This window comes from Corticium candelabrum, chromosome 16 (assembly GCF_963422355.1).
Source record: "Corticium candelabrum chromosome 16, ooCorCand1.1, whole genome shotgun sequence".
NCBI classification, from domain to species: Eukaryota; Metazoa; Porifera; class Homoscleromorpha; order Homosclerophorida; family Plakinidae; genus Corticium; species Corticium candelabrum.
The window spans coordinates 5,714,066-5,735,140 of NC_085100.1; the positions used below are offsets into that span (position 1 = coordinate 5,714,066).

The 21,075-nt window shown below is 39.6% G+C and overlaps 1 protein-coding gene across 1 annotated transcript; it reads left to right on the forward strand.

Moving 5' to 3' along the window:
* The first annotated feature begins 2,551 nt into the window (after positions 1–2,551).
* Positions 2,552–19,166, forward strand: LOC134191789 (protein mono-ADP-ribosyltransferase PARP8-like). The gene is made up of 16 exons (XM_062660412.1): positions 2,552–2,653; positions 7,281–7,337; positions 7,400–7,494; positions 7,604–7,664; positions 7,728–7,818; positions 7,877–7,940; positions 7,996–8,060; positions 8,142–8,184; positions 8,261–8,392; positions 10,363–10,465; positions 10,521–10,574; positions 14,557–14,652; positions 14,710–14,802; positions 18,392–18,517; positions 18,592–18,657; positions 19,017–19,166. Exons 1-16 carry the CDS (start codon positions 2,552–2,554, stop codon positions 19,164–19,166), a joined length of 1,398 nt encoding a protein of 465 aa, XP_062516396.1.
* The last annotated feature ends 1,909 nt before the right edge of the window (positions 19,167–21,075 follow it).

Sequence of the window (21,075 nt, forward strand, 5' to 3'; positions counted from 1 at the left end):
ATCACTTCAATGATGTTGTTGTGAACAGCTACAGACAGCAAGCTTTAAGTGATCTGAGAAGATTGGATGATGAATTGAAGGAAAGACTTTCATGGTTAGACACAAAACTTATGAGGGCTATTATGGTTTTCTTGGACACATAGGCCTGGTACTCACACAAAACCGATGAGTCTTTCTCTCATCAGCTTACAGAGGCTGTTTCAATGCTAGTTGAGAATTTCCGAGCTCCTCTCGAGGCCAAGGCTACTGATCTAGCAGCAATTCAGGAAGAAGCCAAGGAGATGCTTGACTATGCACATCAATATCTTCGAGTGGACAGAGATGGGTATCAACATGTTTGGTACCACTTGGCGTTTGGACCTGACTGCACGCAATTTAGGAATTTAGTTGCTATTGCACAGCTCCTTTTCAGCTTACCGTTTAGTACTGCAAAAGTAGAACGCCTTTTCTCCCGCTTAAAACTTATTAAAACTGATCGTAGAACAAGTCTTAGTCAGGAGACGTTATCTGATCTGCTAGAGGTCAGTGTTGAGGGAACTGAACTTGAAAATTTTGATTCAAGCGCTGCTGTACAGTTATGGTGGTCAGACTGTTCAAGAACTCGTCATGAAAGTCATCCCCAAAAAATAAAAATTGAATGCAGCAGCGAGACCATTCATCAACAAGAAGACACTTCAGCGATCAATGAGGCAACTGAAACAATATGTGAGGCAGAGCAGTCGGTATCTCTGGATGATTGGGACTCTTGGATCTTGAATGATGAGTGAAATATGGTCACAGTACCACAACTTGCATCGTCACACTACCACAACTTGCATCGTCACATGCACTAGCACAACTTGCATGATGTCAGAATAGCATCTCAAATCTGTAGTAACTAGTTATGTTCGAACAAATATGCTTATAGTGTGGTGTTAGAGTAAATTGCTTAATTTGATGTAAAACTGTAACATTATAAAGGAAAGCAGTTCACAGTTTGCTATGTTTTGTTAGTTACTGCAATTTTAGGTGCTTTCATGTTGTAAACTAATGCCTACTTCCTTAGTAATATGTGTATTCAACCGACTCTTGTTTCTTGGTTTATGATTGCTAATTAAATTAGAGATTACTAATTTTTGATTACTAACTGCTTTTGATTACTAATTAAATTAGACGACCGGTAAAAAATTTGAATGACCGGCTAACTTCTGGCATTACTGGCCATACGGCCGACTAACTTTGAAAACTAATTTTGAGCACTGTTATCTGTCATATCATCTGTCATATCATCACCAACGTGGCAAGCTTGACCTGTGGGATATTTAATGTGCCGGATAAGTAAGCATTGGATAAGTGACATGCGACTGTATATATTACATGGTTTTGATGTGGAGTAGGAAAGTCGTTTTCTCTCAATTGAAATTAATGAGTCTTTTATCCTGATCGGTGACATGTATGGTGATGCCGGAGAGTTCCTCTTTTTTGCTCATGCAATTATAGATCAATTGATTCGGTTTGATAGAGAAAAGTGATCCCAGTGGTCTGTCAGAGGGGAAGCTGTAGATGACATTGCTGGCACTACCATTCAAGTAACTAGAGGATATGAGAGAACATCTTATCAATACGGTGTGGATATTGGTAATGTTGACTTGTCTATCGCTATTGTGCACTCTAGCCTCTTCCAAGTCCTTTGCATTGAAGCCCAATATATCTCAACCCTTATTGACTTTGAAATTGACTTTGTAGCCATCAGCGAGAAGTATTCATGATTTAAGGTATTGTAATTAGGTTGTATGGTTTCACTGTGTTTGTTGTTACCGTTCGATCTCAGGAGCCGTTTAATTTCTAAGTTTAAGTCAATGATGTTGTCAGCGCCCGGTAGTACCTGAACTCTAACCCACTTTGTACCATTATTGTATCTGAGGCAATTGTTGTCTGTCGTTATTTATACCACAAATACCACATATCACTGGAGATCAATGCCAATTTATAATCAATATCTTTGTCGAGGTGAAGAGGTGGGCGCAGTTCTACGATAAACTTGAAACTTGATCCTCTTGCACGATTGCTGTCCAATGCTAGAACTGTTTCACCCATGGCATTATATATAGAATTAGTTAAGATTTTCTCTCATTTCGTGAATTGCATATATCCAAGTACTCACCTTGTAAACTCTTTCTCCGGATACAGTTGAGTTGCATAATCCAAGATGATATTGGTCAACACTATATCGCTATTTTCTCAAATAGCCATCACGAGTTGTAGAATAAAGAAACAACTGACATGCACGTAGATGTACATGTACCTACACGAATGCAGCTGACCAGCCACGTGATCACCCACGTGACAAGCTTGACCTGTCTGATTACGGGCATGTGGGATAAGTGAACGGTGGATAAGTAACACCCGACTGTATCATAGTATGCTTGTGCAATATAGTGTGACCATCAAGGAGTAAGCAATGTGTGGTGCTGTTTTTACCAGTCACTTGTGTGACTAAGCAAGATCAAGGCACTAGCCTTTCTCTTCTTGTATCACAACAGTCTTTCTGGAGACTTGAACTGTTCAGATAATGGGGAATGGAGGAAAGAAAGGGAGGGTAGGAAGAGAGAAGAGGAGGAGAGAGGAGAGAAAGGAGGAAGAGAGGGAGAGAGGAGACACGAAAGACAAGCTAGTTGGGACTAGACTTGTCCCAGTCTCACTCTGCTCTCGTCGTTCCTCGAATTGACAATTCTCGGCGGAGAAAGACTGGTTTCAGACCACCCTCCAATGTCACTAAGTGCACTCAGTGCTTGCCAATATTGCATCTTGTGACCGATCTGTATCAGTGTTTGAAAGCACGTGGAGTGTATCTGACATATATTGTTCTAATGAACGGCTCCCGGGAGTCGATAGTTTATGCTCAATGTAAGCCAATCAGCCAACAGTCCCAAAAATGCAAGTACGCAGTTGGTTGCCCTCAGCAGGAGCATTAGGTCCATTTTTTAATTCAACTGTATTGCTTACTTGTGGTACACGTAGTCTCTAGACTTTATGATGGCTCTAAAATGTGCTGTTATAGAGATTACTAGAAATGATGTGGTTTCAGTAGCTATCTCTATCATTGTCCATACTTGTCTCTTTCTAATATTACTAATAACTATTCTAATAATAATAATAATAATAATAATAATAATAATAATAATAATAATATAGCGACAATGGCTACCACTCCATGGTTTGGGGGTTCAAACCCCAGTGACGACAGTAAATTGTGAAACTTGTCTGTCTTTCTTTCTCATGTTTCTCTAGCTTTATCCATGAGACTATGACTCGTTTCAGTCGTTGGGGAGTTTCTGTGGTCTGGCGAACGGTCCGTTGACGATGACGTTCAGTGCTTTCCTGGTGGTCGTTGATATCCACTAGGCGTGCTGTATCGAGTACGCGGTCACCGTAATGCCTGCAATCTATATCGAATTGGCTAGTCATTGATCGTCGTATGGACTACACGGAAACATGTACCCCGCTGGGCTCACCTGCCGGGTTGGTGGGCGCCCAGATGGGGGTAAAGACCCCACTTGCCCATTATGGAGGGGAATAACGACACATATGTCACCGCCATGGCTCAGTGGTTAGCGACAATGGCTACCTCTCCATGGTTTGGGGGTTCAAACCCCAGTGATGATAGTAAATTATGAAACTTGTCTGTCTTTCTTTCTCATGTTTGTCTAGCTTTATTCATGAGACTATGACTCGTTTCAGTCGTTGGGGAGTTTCTGTGGTCTGGTGAAGGTCCGTTGATGATGACGTTCAGTGCTTTCCTGGTGATCATTGATATCCACTAGGCATGCTGTCCACGAGTTTGCGGTCACCGTAATGCCTGCAATCTATATCGAATTGGCTAGTCATTGATCGTCGTATGGACTACACGGAAACATGTACCCCGCTGGGCTCACCTGCCGGGTTGGTGGGCGCCCAGATGGGGGTAAAGACCCCACTTGCCCATTATGGAGGGGAATAACGACACATATGTCACCGCCATGGCTCAGTGGTTAGCGACAATGGCTACCTCTCCATGGTTTGGGGGTTCAAACCCCAGTGATGATAGTAAATTATGAAACTTGTCTGTCTTTCTTTCTCATGTTTGTCTAGCTTTATTCATGAGACTATGACTCGTTTCAGTCGTTGGGGAGTTTCTGTGGTCTGGTGAAGGTCCGTTGATGATGACGTTCAGTGCTTTCCTGGTGATCATTGATATCCACTAGGCATGCTGTCCACGAGTTTGCGGTCACCGTAATGCCTGCAATCTATATCGAATTGGCTAGTCATTGATCGCAGTATGGACTACACGGAAACATGTACCCCGCTGGGCTCACCTGTCTGGTTAGTGGGCACCCAGATGGGGGTAAAGATCCCACTTGTCCATTATGGAGGGGCATAACGACACACATAATAGTAGCCACTATAGTGTAGTGATTAGAATTCTGGTTTTCTGACCATGATGGTCTAGCCAATCCCGGGTGGCAACAGCAATATAATGAAACGAGTCTGTTCTTTCTCACTGTCTATTTGGCTATGGCTGTGAGAGGAGACTTGTTTCCATCGATGGGAAGATTCTGTAATGTGGCGTGGGGATTGTTGGCAATGAGGATCAATGCTTGTCTGGTAGTCGTTGATATCTACTGGGCATGCTGTTCAAAGCTGGCGAAATCCTTGTAGCCCACACAATCAATAATCGATAAGACAGTTACTAGTGCTATATGGATTACACTGAAACATGTATCTTTCTGGGACTTACCTGTTGGGTTGGTGGGCACCCAGTTGAAGGCAAAGACCCCACTGACCCTATCTAGATGGTGATGATGACATAAGTCACTGCCGTGGCTTAGTGGTTAGTGACGATAGCTGCCACTGCATGGTTTGAAGGTTCAAACCCCAACGACAACAGTAAATTCAAAAACTCTCTCTTTTTCATGTTTCTCTATCTTTGTCTATGAGACTACGACTTGTTTCAGTTGTTGGGGAGTTTCTCTGGTCTGGTGAACAGTTCATAGACTATGATGTTCAGCACTTTCCTGGTGGTCATTGATATTCACTAGGTGTGCTGTCCAAGTTTGCAGTCACAGTAACACTTCCAATCTATATTGAATTGGCTAGTCATTAATCGACACGTGGACTACACAGAATTATAGACCCTCCTGGGCTCACCTGTTGAGTTGGTGGGTGCCTAGATGGGGTAAAGACTCTACTTGCCCATCATGGAGGGGCATAAAACGAGACTGTTGGTTCTTTCTTACTGTCTATTTGGTTATGTCTGTGAGAGTAGACTTGTTTCCGTCGATGGGGAGTGTCTGTGATCTGGCGTGGAGATCATTGGCAATGAGGATCAGTGCTGTCTTGGTAGTTGTTGATATCTACTGTGCGTACTGTTCAGAACTGGCAAAATCCTCATAGCGCATGCAATCAATAATCGATAAGCCACTTACTATGCCAGCTGGATTACACGGAAACATGTACCTCTCTTGGACTTACCTGCCTGGTTGGTAGGCGCCCAGTTGTCGGTAAAGACCCCACTTACTCTACCTAGAGGTAATGACGACATAATAAGTCACCATCGCGGCTTAGTTGTTAACAACAATGGCTACCACTGCATGGTTTGGGGGTTCAAACCCCACTGACGACAGGAAATTATAAAACTTGTCTGTCTTTCTCTGTCATGTTTCTCCCACTTTTTTCCATGAGACTATATCTCGTTTCAGTCATTGGGGAGTGTCTGTGGTCTGGTGAACGGTCCGTTAATGATGATGTTCAATGCTTTCCTAATGATCATTGATCTCCACTAGCCGCGCTGTCCCGAGTTTGCAGTCACCATAATGCCTGCAATCTATATCGAATTTGCTAGCCATTGATCGGTGTGTTGACTGCACAGAAACATGTTCCCTGCTTTGTTCACCTGCCAGGTTGGTGGGTGCCTAGATGGGGTAAAGACCCCTACTTGCCCATCATGGAGGGGCATAATGACACAAATAATAATAACAGTAATGGCTTAGTGTTTAGTGACAATGGCTACCACTCCATGGTCTGGGTGTTCAAACCCCAGTGACGATAGTATATTATGAAACTTCTCATGTTTCTTTAGCTTTGTCCATGAGAGTATGTCTCATTTTGGTCATGTTCTTTTTTATGTTTCTCCTGCTTTGTCCATGAGTGTAGATCTATGACTCGATTTAGTCATTGGGGAGTTTCTCTGTGGTTTGGCGAATGTTCCGTTGACGATGACGTTCAGTGCTTTCCTGGTGGTCATTGATATCCACTAGGCATGCTGTCTGAGTTTGCAGTCACTGTAATGCCTGCAATCTATATTGAATTGACTAGTCATAGATTTCTGTGTGGACTACACAGAAACGTGTACTTTGCTGGGCTCACCTACCGAGTTGTTGGGCACCCAGATGGGACTAAAGACCGCACTTGCCCATCATGGAGGAGCATGTCGACACATATATGTGTAGTTATATTGATTTTATGGTAACACAATAATTTTATGGACATAGCTTTAACTACTACAATACCAACAACACACTACTACAATAACCGAAATTTAAAAAGCAACTATGTCAAGTAGAAAGAACAGCAGCTAGTATATTTGTTTGAAAAAGGCATAGGGAGAGAGCTCAAGATGAGCCTGTTTTATTTATGTATAGTTATAGTAATAAGAATAGTTGTACTTATAATGACAGTGGCAGCACTTGGGTTGCTCAAAATATGTTGAAGATGCTGGATAAAATTAGAATCATCAAGTGAACTGCCTTGAGAAGCAACTGCAATCATGAAGATCTCATTAATTGCTGGTGTCTTTCTATACTGTTATTAGATGACTAACAAAAGAAGGACAATATAAAGCAGCAGCTCAGTATTTGTTAAATGTTGGTTCTTGTGCACTTTTATATCAGTGAGACTCCTATAGCAAGTTATGCATATTGAAAAAGTTATAACAGTTTCGTAAGGTTTGAACTGTTGTCCTTTTATGGAGCATGCATGCTGCTGTACATATTTATGGAATCATGACATTGTATTGTCTTTGCTACCACTTCTGCAACTATATTTCTAAGGATGTCATTCGTTAATGTAAATTTAGTATTGTTTTTTTTGGTATGTACCATGTTGTATGCATATTTTTCTGTCGTGGTATTAATATAGGAGCAAACACAAGTCGGATAATTACATACTCCAGTGTCAAGTGTAACTGCATGAATATTGAAATTGTTTCATTAAAGTAGCATGTGGTATTATGTAATCAATGGCAACAATTGCCAATATCCTAGGAGTCATTTGCTTCGGTCATATCAGATCAGTCAGATGAGTACAACTATTATAATGAGGTATGTTGTACTATTTGCTTGCTCTTGGAAAGTTAAAAATGATCTACTTTTTTGCTTTGTAGAGTGATGTTTCTGATGACATGTTTATCTGCCCATTGTTGGAAGCAGATATGAAACGGTTTAAAGAGATCTTTGGTGATGATTCTTTAACTTTCAGGTTGACTATACATATATATATATATATATATATATATATATATATATATATATATATATATAGCTATGCTTGTGAAATCTTTTAGACTGTTAATTGTGTTCTAATTTAGAGAACTTGGCTCAATAGATGACATTGATGTTGAACTAAATATCGACATGCACATTTTGGAGGCATGCAGATTACTCCAGCATGATTAATTAAGGGAACTATCTATAATAATTGTTACTGTTTAGGAAGACATAGCCCAGGCGTGGAAAGTAAATCGGGATATACCTGTAGTCGTTCGTGTACATCTTTCAATGTCTCACTACTTGGATTCAGGAGGTTTGTTGGTTTCAGTGTATTAAGTCAAGCTAATAATTGCTTTATTTGTTAATCTTAGTACCAAGAATTGAAGTCTTTCAAGTTTCAGATAAACCTTTTGGACTTGGAAGTCAACTAAAAAAGTTTTGCTTTGTGCATATAACTTTAGCTGTTTGTATCAAGCTGGTTTGTTGCAAGGATCATAGAAGGCTTTCTTTGCAAGTCATGGAAATCTTTGTCAACTGAGGCAGTTAAAGAAGCAGGTTGGCTATCTGTTTGTGAATTTTCAATTTGTTTGCACTGTAATTAATTAAGGCATCTTAATTGTGATTTATCATCTGCAGTCGAAAAGGGACGTCATGCCTGTGATCAAGCTGAATTTGCAGGGTCAGAATGGTACTTTATTTTGTGGTTTAGTGTTTCATTATTGCCTTTCTCTGTTTGATATGGATGTGTTGAGAAGAAATGGCCAAAGTGACGAGGCAATAGCAAAACTAGCTGAGATGGGATTTAGTGTAGAAACAGCTTCACAAGCACTGAGAACACAGGGAGATGTTTGCAGTGCTCTCAATGCTCTTCTAACCAATCCAGAAAGGTTTTGTAGTACTGTGTAGTACAACTTTCTTTCTGTCTCAACAAAATCTACAGTATGATACTTAAGCCGTGTTTACACGGGACTTGCTAAATTGCGTTTCGGGCTCGACCCTGGCCCGTAGTCCCGGGCCCGGCCCTGTTTCGTGTTCACACGTCTGAAGTGTGACTCAATCATGTGGTTTGTATGAAGCGTACCATAAGTGTACTACGAACTGACGAAGAGGTGACGGCACTCATGATTAGAGCATGCCAAACCAACAGGATGGCATGACTAAGATTACTTGAAAAGCATGTGAGATGAATTCACGATCTTCTGCCATGATTAACAGCATGTGTGCACTAGTAAGTGATGGATGGAGCAATATCATGACGGGGCGGGGGGGGGGAACCCTGCATTCGAAAGTGAGCCGTGTCCGTGGGACTGGGGCCCACCTCGGCCCAAATAATTGTCGTGCAAACACACGGTCCTGGGTTTGGCCAGGATCGGGCCCGGGTCTCATAATGTCGTATAAATCGGGCTTCAGAGCCAAGAACCGGTACTTGAAATTAATAGAAATTATAATTTTTGTGCATGCTTGTACAAATGCTGTCAAATTACTATAATTTTGTTTGTCATTATGTACTACAATATGTTTTATGACAATGCAGAGCAGTAATCCTTTACACTGTGGCATAGCTTGCAAGTGGATTTGATACTAATATTGCTTATAGAACGTTTCTATAATCTTTTAGTTCTGCAGGGCTCATCCAGTAAATTTTGATGAATTTTAGTCAAGAATCCAAACATTCTGGTGAATGGCCTTCTTGATAGATTACTGACAGCATACAGTAGGAGATCATAATCAAGAAAGCTAACATGCTCTCTACAAAACAATGGACTTGGATCAGTATGATAGAAAGAAAGAGCTAGTAGTTGTTAATTTAATTGATGTTTGTGATTAAATGCAGACAAATACTCCAACTTGTAAACAGTGTCAGAGACTATACTACTAGTAGCTCAATACATGAGGTTGTACTATTTTTGCATTGGCTGATATTTCCTGATGCATTAGACAAGGAAGCATATTTATAAATTCTGTCTCAATTTTCTGCACTGAAAATAGAGCACAATCATTATGTCAAATATCATTATTTGTCAAATACAGTAGAGATTTATAGTTTCCTCTGTTAAATCTGTTATTGCATCTACCAAGTTCTGCAATCATGTAGTTTCTCTTGTAGCTAGGCTGGTTTAAAGCCAATCATTCTGAATCAGATCACATTTATGGCAGTGCCCTAGCTGGTCATCTTTAATGGAGGAAAATTCTATGATATTTTCTATAGACTCTACAAGTTGTAGTACAATAAAATCTTATGTCGTTATGCCCCTCCATGATGGGCAAGTGGGGTTTTAGCCCATCTGTGCTGCCTTCATTCTGCCAGGTGAGCTCAGCAGGGTACATGTTTCTGTGTAGCCCACACAGTGGTCAATGACTAACCAATTCGATATAGATTGCAGACATTACGGTGACCGTGAACTTGATACAGCATGCCTAGTGGATATCAATGACGACCAGGACTGCGCTGAACGTCATAGTCTTGTGGACAAAGCTAGAGAAACATGACACAGAAAGACAGACAAGTTTCATAATTTGCTGTCGTCACTGGGGTTTGAACCCCGAAACCATGGAGTGATAGTCATTGTCGCTAACCACTAAGCCGCGGCAGTGACTTTATTATTATTATTGTTATTATTGTTTGTTTCTAATCATTTGTTGGTATGTATGTATGTAATATTGTATAGATGTTTACCACAAATGGATTAAAGTGCAGGAAGCTCTTTAAAATGACTAATTACATATTAGTTGATACATAGTGTTGATATTTGTGAATAGATTGATGTGCAAAGTAATGTTTGACAAAGCTTGACTATGCATAGTTGTCTATATGATGATTTGTATGTGTTCTGAGGTTGTTTTACTTTGAATATAGGTGCAATCCCACACAACCAGGTGCTATTACAGTAGATTTTATGACAAGAAGAGTATCAGAAAGAGATGAAGTGGCACTTGATCTTGTGTCTGGGATGGCAACAGTCAGTTGACTATTAGGAACCATGTTTGTTGATATTCTATTCTTTGTCTGCTTAGAGTGGGAGGAATCCTAAAGCATTGCCTTCTTTCGAGCATGGCTTCTTAGTTCAAGTAATGCATATTAGATTGTTGTTCTTATTTGAATTTTTGAATAGTTGTTATGGCAATCATTTATTGACATTATTTAACAATAAATGACATAATTTATTGACGTAATTCCATCTCGCTGAAGGAATTACGTTCTCTGTTATATTCTTAGCTGTGTGTTTGTTTTTGAGGTGTCTATGTGTATGTGTGTGTTTGTATGTATATTTCTCTCATTTGTGAGAGGCTGTACCTGCTGGTACGAAGTGAAATATATTATTTTTATTTGGCATTGAGAAGTAGAGGTACGTTTACTCTGTATAATCTGGAAGTGGTAAAAGGATGTGGGGGGGGAAGAGTATCAAGTAACCATTCTTGCCACTGGCTGGAACAGATGTTCTGCTTTGCATAAGTGAGCCAAGTTTCCTCTTCTTAAAATTATGTAAAGTTAAAGCAAGTAAGGAGAATACGAGTTATAGCACACTACTGTAATGTATGTGAAGTGTAAAACTAGATAAGAGTGGTCAATAATAAAGGACACATCTGTTTTGGTTTTTCACCAATTTTTGTTGAGCGGCTGGCGGATTCTTTTGAATAGGAATGTTAACTGTTTTTCACTGATTTTAGATGGCACTATCAATTGCATTTTGCACTATGTAAAGTCTTCTTGGTTCTTGCAGTCTTATTGATAGGAATGAATTGCAGGCTGCTGTGTTGGTGTTTTTGCGCTTTGATTATTTTCTGTGATCTACATATTCTAAAAATATATAGAAGTAAATTGTATACATGAACACTCCCCACTCCAACATCCCCAACAACTCAAGTAAGCATGTCCCAACTACGTACATCCTCTATCTCTAAATTCAAACATTGTAAAACCAATCTAGCATTATATGACCATAATTTCACAGGTAATTGTTGTAATAAGTTGTTTAAAGACTTTGAAAACTTCATGTGACTCATTGCAGAAATTCTTGAAGCTATAGAGCGTAAGATCTTGAGACTGTAGGGAGTCCAGAGACCAAGAGTTTCCACAGCAAGTGGATAAAATATACCACTAGCTGCTGTAACTCTGCGAAAGTCTTTGCAAGCTTCTGCAGCTCCTGCATTGCTGGCAGCTTTAATAATGAATGAAGGCTGCAGGCTGTTGGCTACTGTTACATTGAAGAAGCCAGGGCGACCCAGAAGAAAATCAGGATGAAATATGTCACCAGGACGATTGCTGTCATAGCCAGAACAAAGTTGTTCCCTTTTTGCATGCTTTTTGTCTGTTAGGAGAGCATGGTAAATCACTTTGCAAAGGGCATCGTGGCGTTCGATCGGGAGAGGACCGTGACTGCAGCTAACCAAATGATCGTCAAAAGGGTCAAGAACTTGACCACAGACACTTCAATGACAATGGTGGGAAAGGGAATAGAGGGATTCCTAGCCAAATCTGTATTGCAATCATGAATTCATGTGGTGACATGGCAAGGCCTAGGTTTGGGTTTGGCAATGCTCACAACCAAGCACCAGCATGAGTAGTGGCAATGGTGTTTAATCTTGCTCTATCCCGAAGACTAATAACCTCTCAAGGATGAGGCTAAAATGGAGTTGATATAGATCTAATGTCGTGTTGTAGTGATGTTCTGAGATTACACGACAGAGGGCGATCGCCTAGTTGTTTGAGTAGATGAGCGTGTTCTTCATCCTCCCAAAAATCTTGGACTCTGACTCCAACTGGACCTGATTCATTTTAGATGTTGACATGTTAGACTGACTCAAAATGACTGCATCAAATGTCTAATAGAGTTGCAGCTACCTACAAAAGCTGCTGCCGATGAGCTCAACGCTTCATAGAAGTAAAATTGAATATACTTCTGCGTAACATCATCTTAATTTTTAATATTAATTTGATTTGCAACTTTACTGTTAATTTTATAGTTATTTATGTCATAGCAAGTGCTTTAGTTGAGAAGTTTGTGCAAAACAGAATCTTTTGTTTTCTGATGGTAACCACCTAAGAGTGGTAATGAAACTGCATGTTGATATAGATTCTTTGTTTTTGAATTTTGCGTACCGTTATATGAACTGGATGTCTATAAGCTACTTGGATTTTAGATTTTACTGTATAGGATGATCGATTGGTAGGGAATTTTTTTGGCAAATAGGCAATTTTTACAATAGGCAATTTTTACGAATTACTGCTAACATAAAGTTTGCCAACATTTTTGTGTATGAACACAATGAGCTTGTGAATCACGACAATGTACCTGTACCTCAAGAAGATGAGCCCAGACAAAAATTCAAACTGACCTATTTTGTTTACCTATTCTACCAGCAGTGAGGTAATATAGAGGGTATATCAAGAAATTGTACACATTTATAAGTAAGGCCATTGACTTACAACAGCTATCTGGAGACACAGAGAGTAATGTGAATGGCTGTTGAAAATGGTCCTACACATGCTTTTCACCGCTTTAAATTCTCTAGTTTTAAATAAGAAAGTACTTAAAACGATGGCTAGAGTATAATGGCAAATATCCATAGTCCAGGATATGAAATCGCCAAAATGTAATTAATATACTATGTAAGGAAAACTCCAAAGAAATTTTCATCATTAGTTAACTTATCTTACAGCATTGCTAGACAATGTATGTCACAGATGCAATGTTCAACACTTCTAGAGACTAGACAAATTCTGGTGCTATTGTATGCTCTAGCTCTTTCTATACTGCAGCAGCTGTTTAGCTGACTCAATAATACAATAACATTTTAATGTTTTACATCATGTGTTTCTATGGTGATTACTGCCCTGCTTGGGTAATGTTAATATAATTATGCTGGATTTTAGATTAATTTCTGTTTTGTTGTTTGATTGACAGTAGAATACCGTATTCTTTGATTAAACGCGCCCTTGTTTAAATGCTGCAGCTGAGAGTACAGATAAAATATAAACGCCGCTCTCAAATAAACGTTGCATTTCAATGAATTCCAATAGATCAAGCTCAAAGTTTGAAGAAAAATTATGCGACTTCTTTGGAGGCATACGTGAGGCAAACACTTTAGACTATCTGGATTCTGTTGAACCGCATGACATCTTACAGTGTGAAATGCATACTAGTATGGTAAATGTTGTTAAAAAAGGTGTAAAACCTACAATGTGTCCATGTGTACACGCACACTCTTCATACACACGTACACACTCCAAAAGCACGGACAGAAAGCATTTAATAAATAAATGCCGTCATCGTTACACCACAGCTTAAACCCTTGCTAAAAGAAACGTCGAGGTATTTAATCGAAGAAATACAGAATGGAGAATATGGAGCAAGGAAATTGTAGTTATGATATATTTCATACCTATTATGGATGTTACTTACACAACTCATTAAATAACAGGTTACTAGTCAGATAGAATCACTACATAAATTTTAATAGAAATGGTGGCTTTAAATGTGCTGCTATGTAGTTATTTTGTTATGTTTGATACATGACAATTTTGTTTATTGTGGCTGTTCTAGTTGTTATTGTGTATCATAAATTTTTGCACAAGTTTATAGAAACCGTTAAAGCATTGGCTGGGTACTTTACAGTCATCTTTCTGGACTGTTCACTTGCTTCCATTATTGTATTGTATGCCAGATAATAAAGTGCATTGTAGCATCCTGTCTTCGTCTACGCCAATCAGTGTCCAGTATTCGCTTAGAAGAAGTGACATATCCCACTTCCGCTACATATTGACCAGTCAATGGGGCTTGTGGTTATTGACCGGTCAATATATGTAGCGAGCGAATACTGGACACTGATTGGCACAACGTCTCAGCTGAGTGCTACAAGTTGGTTATAGACCTTCTGGCAAGTGTGTAATAAACCCAGCTCGTTGCCACTCGGGCTTCGACCTCGTGCCAACTCGTGGGCGGAGCGGGGTGTATTTCATTTATACACTTACTAGCAGTCTCTAAACTATACTTGCTTACAGAATGTAGTGTTATTTACCTGCAATACACTATTATTCAATGTTGTGCAGATGGCTACGTATTTGCTGCAAAGAATACCGACTCTGAATGAATTCTGTGTAATATGTGATGAGCCCCATGTTTTCAAAAATGGTGCAATGCTGAAGGTATTTATTTGTCGTTAACTGTTGACAGTTTGACACAAGGATGGTTTACAAATACAGCCTTCGGTTTGCTCTCGAGAGCTATGTGTCTTTGGGTATCAACAACTAGGTGTTATGGCAGATGCTGCTGATGATATTGCTACTGGTGCTGAGGTTGGTGGACCAATTCAGTGTTATTTACCACTGTGTGATAAAATGAAAACATGAATATGGTGTGCATACTATACAGGACATGTGTGTTATTTGTGTATAGTGAATGACCTGCTGGCACTAACGTGCTAAATATTAATTATTTTAGTTGTATTGCAAGGTAGTTGTCCTGTGCACAAGTAATACCATAAATGATTAATTTTGTTGTGGTATTTACACCAGGTATTCCCATGACAAAGCAATATAGGTAAATGATATATTTGATTTGCACTGACATAATGTTGTAGTTCCCTCTAGGGGCAATGTAAAAATAGAAGAAAAAGTACAGACGTACAAGACACTCACTACAACGTCAAGAAAAAGACAAACCTATCTATGACACTAAAATACAGTCTATGGTATAGGAAGCGTTCTTATTCCACTAACTATGCTATTCACAGAGTGTTGTGGCACTCACTTTACCTGAGTCCCAATCTACGTCTAATTCATCTTCTAAAAGCTGTATTTAATATGTTCGCTACTGATGTTCTCTCCAAGTCCCAAAGATGGCATCCATGCGAAAGGATTGGGAATGGTTGTATCTCTACAATTCTAATCCGAATTTTTGTTCCTGCATACACATCCAAGTTTGCCTACTACTCCATTCACACTTCCATAGAATTTTCTCGTCCTTGCTTGTACAGCTGGTTCACTCCGTCCATGCATATCCATAGCAACACCCAGATGAGTTATTTGCCTTTCAAATGGAATCTGCCATCCAAAAGTACTTTTGGATTACTTCCATTTGACCTGCAACTTCCAGTAAAGGTGTTGCCACACTCATTTTGCTATTGAATGGCAAACCATTTTCTTGGGTGAACACTGCACTGTACAGACATCCAAATGACTGTATAAACAGTATATCTAGGCTTTCAAATTGAACAGCAAGCAACTTGACAAACAAGAACTTAACTCCTTGCCTGAAAAAATGCTCTACTGCTTTTACTGTTTTCAGAGTGCTGTTTGCTAGGTGTTAGCCTGGCTACAGAATGTCACTTAGGTGTGAGTGTAAAGCACTGTAGATGTCGATCATTAGCCTTGCTTCGTTATCACATTATCACACACCCAAAGAAGTCTTGTAGTGTTAGGTCTTTTTAGGCTGCTCTGATTGCAAAGGTTCAGCATAGGGTTTGTTTCTACATAAAGGAAACAAACAATAGTTGGGAAGTTCGAAGCTGTCCTTTGTTAGCTGATAGAGCAGTAGCGGATTTAGAGAGAGTTTAGGAGGTTTCATGGAACTGGGATCGGTAGATTTCGTAGCATTATTTGTCATGCTGGAAGACAAAGAAAAGCTCTTGAGACAGAAACTGGCAAGAGTAGTGGTTCTGAAAGGATCAAGTACAATAAACATGATGTAAACAAGGCATGCAGTGTACCAGTCATCCAAACATCCTTGTAATATCAAGAAGACTGCCAACTTTTTCAACTATTTACTAAATCAGTGGCGACTTTGGAGCAGGTCATGAAAGTGAACGATCAAGAGTCTCAAAACAAAGCTATGGAACTTCTCAAAGCTGTTGGATTCAACATCATGAAGTGTTCAGTGAGTTAGATCCATCAATGGTGGAAGCTGTCGACATCGTACTGCATGAGCATGCCAACAAGGAGAAGTATGGCGAACGGAGCTAGATTCACGCCTTGTACATACTTTTGAGTGTGGGGTTCCTCTTGTGTGTGCCTCAAATGCCTTAGCATTTGTAAAACCGCTAAGTAGCATAAACCCAATGACATCATAAAGGCCTACAGCTTAGTAGAGTCCACCATTGATGATCTTGTATAAGAAGGTAAGAGATTGGAAATCATGCTTGCTATCTACAAAGTGTAGGTCTTGCTGACATGCACTGTCGGCACCGAGGCCGAAGTCCCACAAACTGCTTCACACTAGCAGCATGCACTGTGACAATTTTTTAAATTGAATCACCAATAGAATATTACTGTAGTCATTCTTTTTTTCATTGCTTATTAGTGAACTGTAGGTTGTTGTTGGTGAGACACAGAGTCTTAGCACACTGCATGGACACTGATTATTAGAAATGGAAGAGGAAGTGGGCAATACAGGAGGCAAAGCTGACTGCTTTTGAAGGTTCAAAGAACTGCGGCAGGGACGTTATTCCTAATATTCACACTTTCTTGATTACTGGTTTCCCCCCAGTAACGTAAGCTGAGAAAAATGAAAGAAGCAACAGTGTTCTGAAGCGGCTCAATATCTCTCTGAGGTCTTCAATGGTTTCTGACCGTCTAATGGCCCTTGCATTTATGCACATTCATTGTTCAGCCTCTGTCACATAGTTCACTCCAGCCCATTGTTTAACGAGGACTAAATGTTTCGTACTTGTGGCAGAAATGTTTGAGAACATGCTTGTGGTCACAATTACATTTTTAAGCACATGTGTAACATTAGCGTTTGTGGCCTCCTGATGGTCTTTCATATGTTTATGTCACAGATGTGTCTGACCGTGCTCATTTGCTTCACTGGAGAAAACCCCCTGTTGCAAATCCTAGATCTCCCTGTAGACACCTCTGTCTGCACAGGCAGCTGGGGCATTTAATAATACAATAATAGTAATAATAATAATAATAATAATAATAATGCATTTTTCTTTGCACTAATACTGCAGTTTCCTCAAGGGGCAAACAAAAAAACGGGAGCAAAAAACAAAGACACTAACACAGTAACTACAGACTAACTAATACACAAATAGAAAAGCAATTAAGGTATATATAGTAAAAGAACTAAGTTATTCCTTCCTTCAAGTGTCTGTATAGCCATGCAAACAAGGTATTTGCTCATACAGGCCTTCTTTCTCTGATTGCCATCCACGAGTTTCCCCTCACCACACTATTTGCTAAGTGCAATGCCCTTTTCATGTACAATGTCTGTTGCTTAATTGTCTTCTCGAACAATTAAGTAAATAAATCACCCAGTCTTAAACTAATACAATCTCTCCCCTTCATACCAAGACTACTTCTTATTCCTCTTTTATATGCTTGATTGATCAAATTTGCCATGCTAGATCTACTCACATTCCACAAATGGCTATCTTTCAGTATCGGGAACAACTGCAATTCCATGATATTATTCCACACCACAGCTGATGACACCAAACGAGTTGCTACAGCATTAACCGCTCCAAAACATTTCCGAATTCTGTTCTTTACAGATATTTCATCTTTACCACACTGATCCAACAAGACTCCTAAGTGAAGAAGTAATTGTTCACACACTATAACACTGCCTCCAAGAATCAAATTTATTCATAACAACTTTGTTTATACCATACTGGTCCAACAAGACTCCTAGGTGAAGAAGTAACTGTACACATGATATAACACCGCCTTCAAGAATCAATTTTTTTTACAAACTACTTTCTTTATGCTTTCAGAATGTTATATATATATATATATATTATATAATTGCAATATATTGCATAATTATGTTCTGTTTGTTCTCAAACTGTTGACCATGCTTATGGTTTAGCAAATATGTCACTGAGCATCGATCACGTTTAGTTTAATTTTTCTGGTTCTAATTAGATCTGGTTGTTTTGTGTAGGTAGTTGACTTGCTGGTTGCTATGGCATCAGCTGCAGTTGAAAGTAATCGTAAGGCTATTATCTTTGATCCATTTCCAACAGTTGTGAACCCTCGTAATCCAAAGGAATTCGCCTTTCATCCACAGGTTTGCTTATTTTACTACTGCAAGATGTACATTTTTCTAATATTGCTAACACAGAACATTGTTCCTGTTTTTAGAAAAAGGATTATGACAGGTTAGTAGCAGCCCTCAATGCTCTTCCTTCTATGAGAGAGATATTGCAGGTTTGTGGCAGATTTTATCATATTTAGTGGCAGTTGCTGTTAATTATGTGTTTGTGTAAGTGTCTATATATATATATATATATATATATATATATATATATATATATATATATTCAATATTTTATTCTTTCAAAGCGTGTCCTTACAGGACAACGCCAGTCTCTCTAGAATCAGTCTAGAATTAAATAACCACAAAGCAACTGCAAGTTGTTCATGCAAACTAGTAATTGTTTCACTAGAATTTTGTCCATTGTGAAATGATGTCTTGATTGCTGTACTTTTCAATGTGCGTAAACTGTTTGGCGTTCACAGACCAAGAGACTCAACAACAAGTGGTTTGAATATGCTTGCTGTTGCAGATACCATCATTTGATGCCGTAAGACTTTCTCATCTTCCCAAGCTTTTGCTGCTGCTCCTGCATAACATGCTGCTTGCAGTAAATATGACGGCTGCAGCGAGATCCTCACAGTTACATCGCAATATGCTTGTAAACCATATTGAAAGTTAAGATGAAATATTTCACCTGGTCTTTTTCCCGAATCACTTGAACAATGCTGCTCACGCCGACAACGCGAATTGCCCACCAATAACGTGTTAAAGATCACGCCACAGAGGGCATCATGGCGTTTTATGATTAGGTTGGTCTTCTGACTACAGCCAAGTAGGTGATCTCTGAACATGTCCAGCACCGTACCACAAGTACAAAGACTAGACTGTGGTGGAGGAGAAAGATGGGAAGGCCGAGACGGATCTGCACTACATATATCATGTAAAGAAGTTGGTAGTAAATCGGCTGAACTAACACATATAGTTAGCCAGAAAAGACAAGTGGCCCTGGTGTTTGAACCCACGCCCTCATCGGCCTAGTTATTAGAGTTCTGGTTCTCTGACCATGATGGCCTGGGTTCAATCCCAGGTGGCGACAGCAATATAATGAGTTTGTTGGTTCTTTCTCACTGTTTATTTGGCTATGTCTGTTAGAATAGACTTGTTTCCGTCGATGGGGAATTTCTGTGATCTGGCATGGGGACCGTTGCAATGAGGATCAGTGCTTTCCTGGTAGTCATCGATATCTATCATGCATGCTGTCAGAGTTGGCAAAATCCTCGTAGCGCATACAATCGATAAGCCAGTTACTAGCCACATATGCATTACACGGAAACATGTACTGCTCTGAGACTACACCCTAGTTGAGGGTAAAGACCCAACTTACCCTACTGAGAGGGTGATGACGACATATACTTTACAACCACAACAACAGCTGATGCCTCACTTTCTGAATACATACCTGGAGAAGATAAAGCTCACAGTCAAGTTAGAAACATTTTGCTGATTTTGATAAGGAGGTTACTAAAGCCTTGTTATCTATGTCTTAGAAGTCTCTACAGTCACAGATAGAGTGTTCCATCTTCGCTAATCTCAAGGAATCTCGCAGCCTTCGAGATAGTGCTTGCCTAAACACCACATCATCGGTTCATGCCGCAGCCTGGTTGTGGGCAATTCCGAACTCAAAGTTAGACCTCGCTATAGCTTTGCATGAAATTTGTGATTGCAGTCAAACTCTAGCTGGAAATTCCTATTTTTCCAGATTTTCCCAAGGCTATACTTTGTATATGTAAACATACAATAGATTCATTTGGAGATCATCTCCTTGGGTGTGGTAATGGTTCTCTATGATCCAGACGTCATAATGCTCTTCGAGACATCATCTATCACACGTTACTTGTTGATGATGCTGGTTCACGCCTTGAGGAGCATTGCAGTAGCACTTCTTTATTAATCGTCCTGGGGATATCTATCATCCCAATTTCACAAACGGCAAGCCTACTTATTTTGATGTTTCCATTTGGAATACCATGTAGCCTTCGTACATTGTACCATCTTCAACTTTTACTGGAGAGGAAGAAGATGCTCATCACCAAGCGGACATGGAAGCTGCAGGTGGATGTTTCTACCCTTTGATAGTTGAAACGTTTGGTTTTGGACACCTGCTAGTTTAGCTACACTAAGAATAATTGCCTCTAAACCATGACAAAAACTAGACTTTCATTTAGTCAAGCGTTTAGTAATTTGTTAGAGCAATTAGCTGTTCGTCTTTGGCAGTTTAATGCTAGAATGTTAAATGATAGATTAATATATATACACACACTCAAAACTATTTACTCACATACAGGAGAGTCCCAAGTCAAAACATCATCCATTTCTGCAAGCATGTGGCTAGAAATCATTCTAGCTTTATAAAGCCATAATTTTATAGAAAGCTGCTCTAACAAGTTCTTGAAGTCTTCCAGAAAGAACAGCTAGCACGCACATACTTTGGAGTTATTGATTTCAATGTTTCTAAACTATCTGGCGACCAAAAAGTCCAAGCGTTTCCACTAGCAAGGGGTAAAACCCACCGACAGAAATCACTGTGC